We start from the raw sequence: 1,283 nt of genomic DNA, 5'->3' as shown, positions 1-1,283 counted from the left end.
CTTCAGCTGAAGTTCATGGAAATTTTGCCATTTACCTCAACGGAACCAGGATTTCACCCTGCGAATAGAAAGGACTTTTGTTATTACTGACGCTTGCTACAACAAAATACCACTGATTCTTTCAACCTTCTGCAATGGGAAGAGTTTGAACTTAAGTATCGTAATACCAAGCATCCTCCCAATTCTTCCTTCTTGAAAATACAGCAAGTATGCAATTTAACAGGTAATACTTCTGGCGCAGCCTCAGATTGCTCTCTGAGATATTCTGCCCCGTGACATAATGAATCACATAGTTGTGGCACCTCCTTTTTTTCACTTGTCCAGCAGTAAAACTTAGTAACAAAACCACCCTCATGTAACAATTCCAGATACAAATCTAAAATACCACCTTTTTGGACTTGCCACAGAAATTCAAGAAAGCGTCACGGAAGTAATATCCTAGTATTCGCTCCAAATGCAAATAGCTGGATATTAACATTAGTGGCATTTTTCTTAATTAGCAGCAGTGCTGTATCATTGAGTTCAGAATAATCATTAATAAAAGCAAAGAAGGGGACCCACTGGATCAGCTAGATCAGAACCCTTTCCTAAGGTTACACCGAGGGCACTGGTATCTGCTTAGTCGAAGCACTGTCATAGTCTCGCACCAAGTCGTTGGTGGTGTGATAATGCATGGCAATGTAGGATTTGGCAAAGCCGAAAGTCGAGTTCACCGGCTGTAAGCTATTTGGGGTGCTCGCTTCCGGGGAAGGGCTGCTGTTATAAATACTGTAATAGGGCTCGATTCGGGTGTTCATGGGGGTTGAGCTGCTCTGTGCGTAGTGCTGATGCCCGACAGAAGCCTTGGGACTCAGCACGCTTTCCTTGGAGTGACTAGGACCACAGGCTTGGTCCACAAACTTTTTCTGAGGTTTTGGAGACAACATGTACGCTGAATTGGTCTCGTGGTGGGATGACTTGTTCCTGTTGACTTCCAGGCTGCCTTTGCCCATGGCCCGAAGCCTTGTCTTCTGCTTGCAGCAGAAAAAGACAAGGGCTACGTACTGCAGGCACCAGAGGACTCGTCTCCGAAGTCCTGCGCTGTTGCGGGAATATATAAAAGGATTTAATCCAGATTTGAAAAAAATGAGGGTAAACCCACACAGCTCAAACTGGTAGAGAACAAAGCCACCGCTGCTGGACAGCATGTCCTGCACCAAAGAGATGCCCAGGGGCAGGCAGCAAACCAAGACAGAGAGCACGATGACGACGCACGTCACCACCGCCCTGGAGTCTTTGGCCGT

At 46.2% G+C, this 1,283-nt stretch overlaps 1 protein-coding gene across 1 annotated transcript; it reads right to left on the bottom strand.

Annotated features, from left to right (window-relative positions):
• Positions 1 to 593: 593 nt before the first annotated feature.
• On the bottom strand, positions 594 to 1,280 carry GPR75 (G protein-coupled receptor 75; the record flags this gene model as incomplete). Its single annotated transcript, XM_009586906.1, has 1 exon — positions 594 to 1,280. A coding segment is annotated over one exon (687 nt), but the record flags the coding sequence as incomplete, so codon positions are not given.
• Positions 1,281 to 1,283: the final 3 nt, after the last annotated feature.

The sequence above is a fragment of the Fulmarus glacialis genome, unplaced genomic scaffold (genome assembly GCF_000690835.1).
Source record: "Fulmarus glacialis isolate BGI_N327 unplaced genomic scaffold, ASM69083v1 scaffold6911, whole genome shotgun sequence".
NCBI lineage: Eukaryota > Metazoa > Chordata > Aves > Procellariiformes > Procellariidae > Fulmarus > Fulmarus glacialis.
Note: the sequence above shows the minus strand (reverse complement) of the source record. Positions and strands in the feature narration are given on the sequence as shown.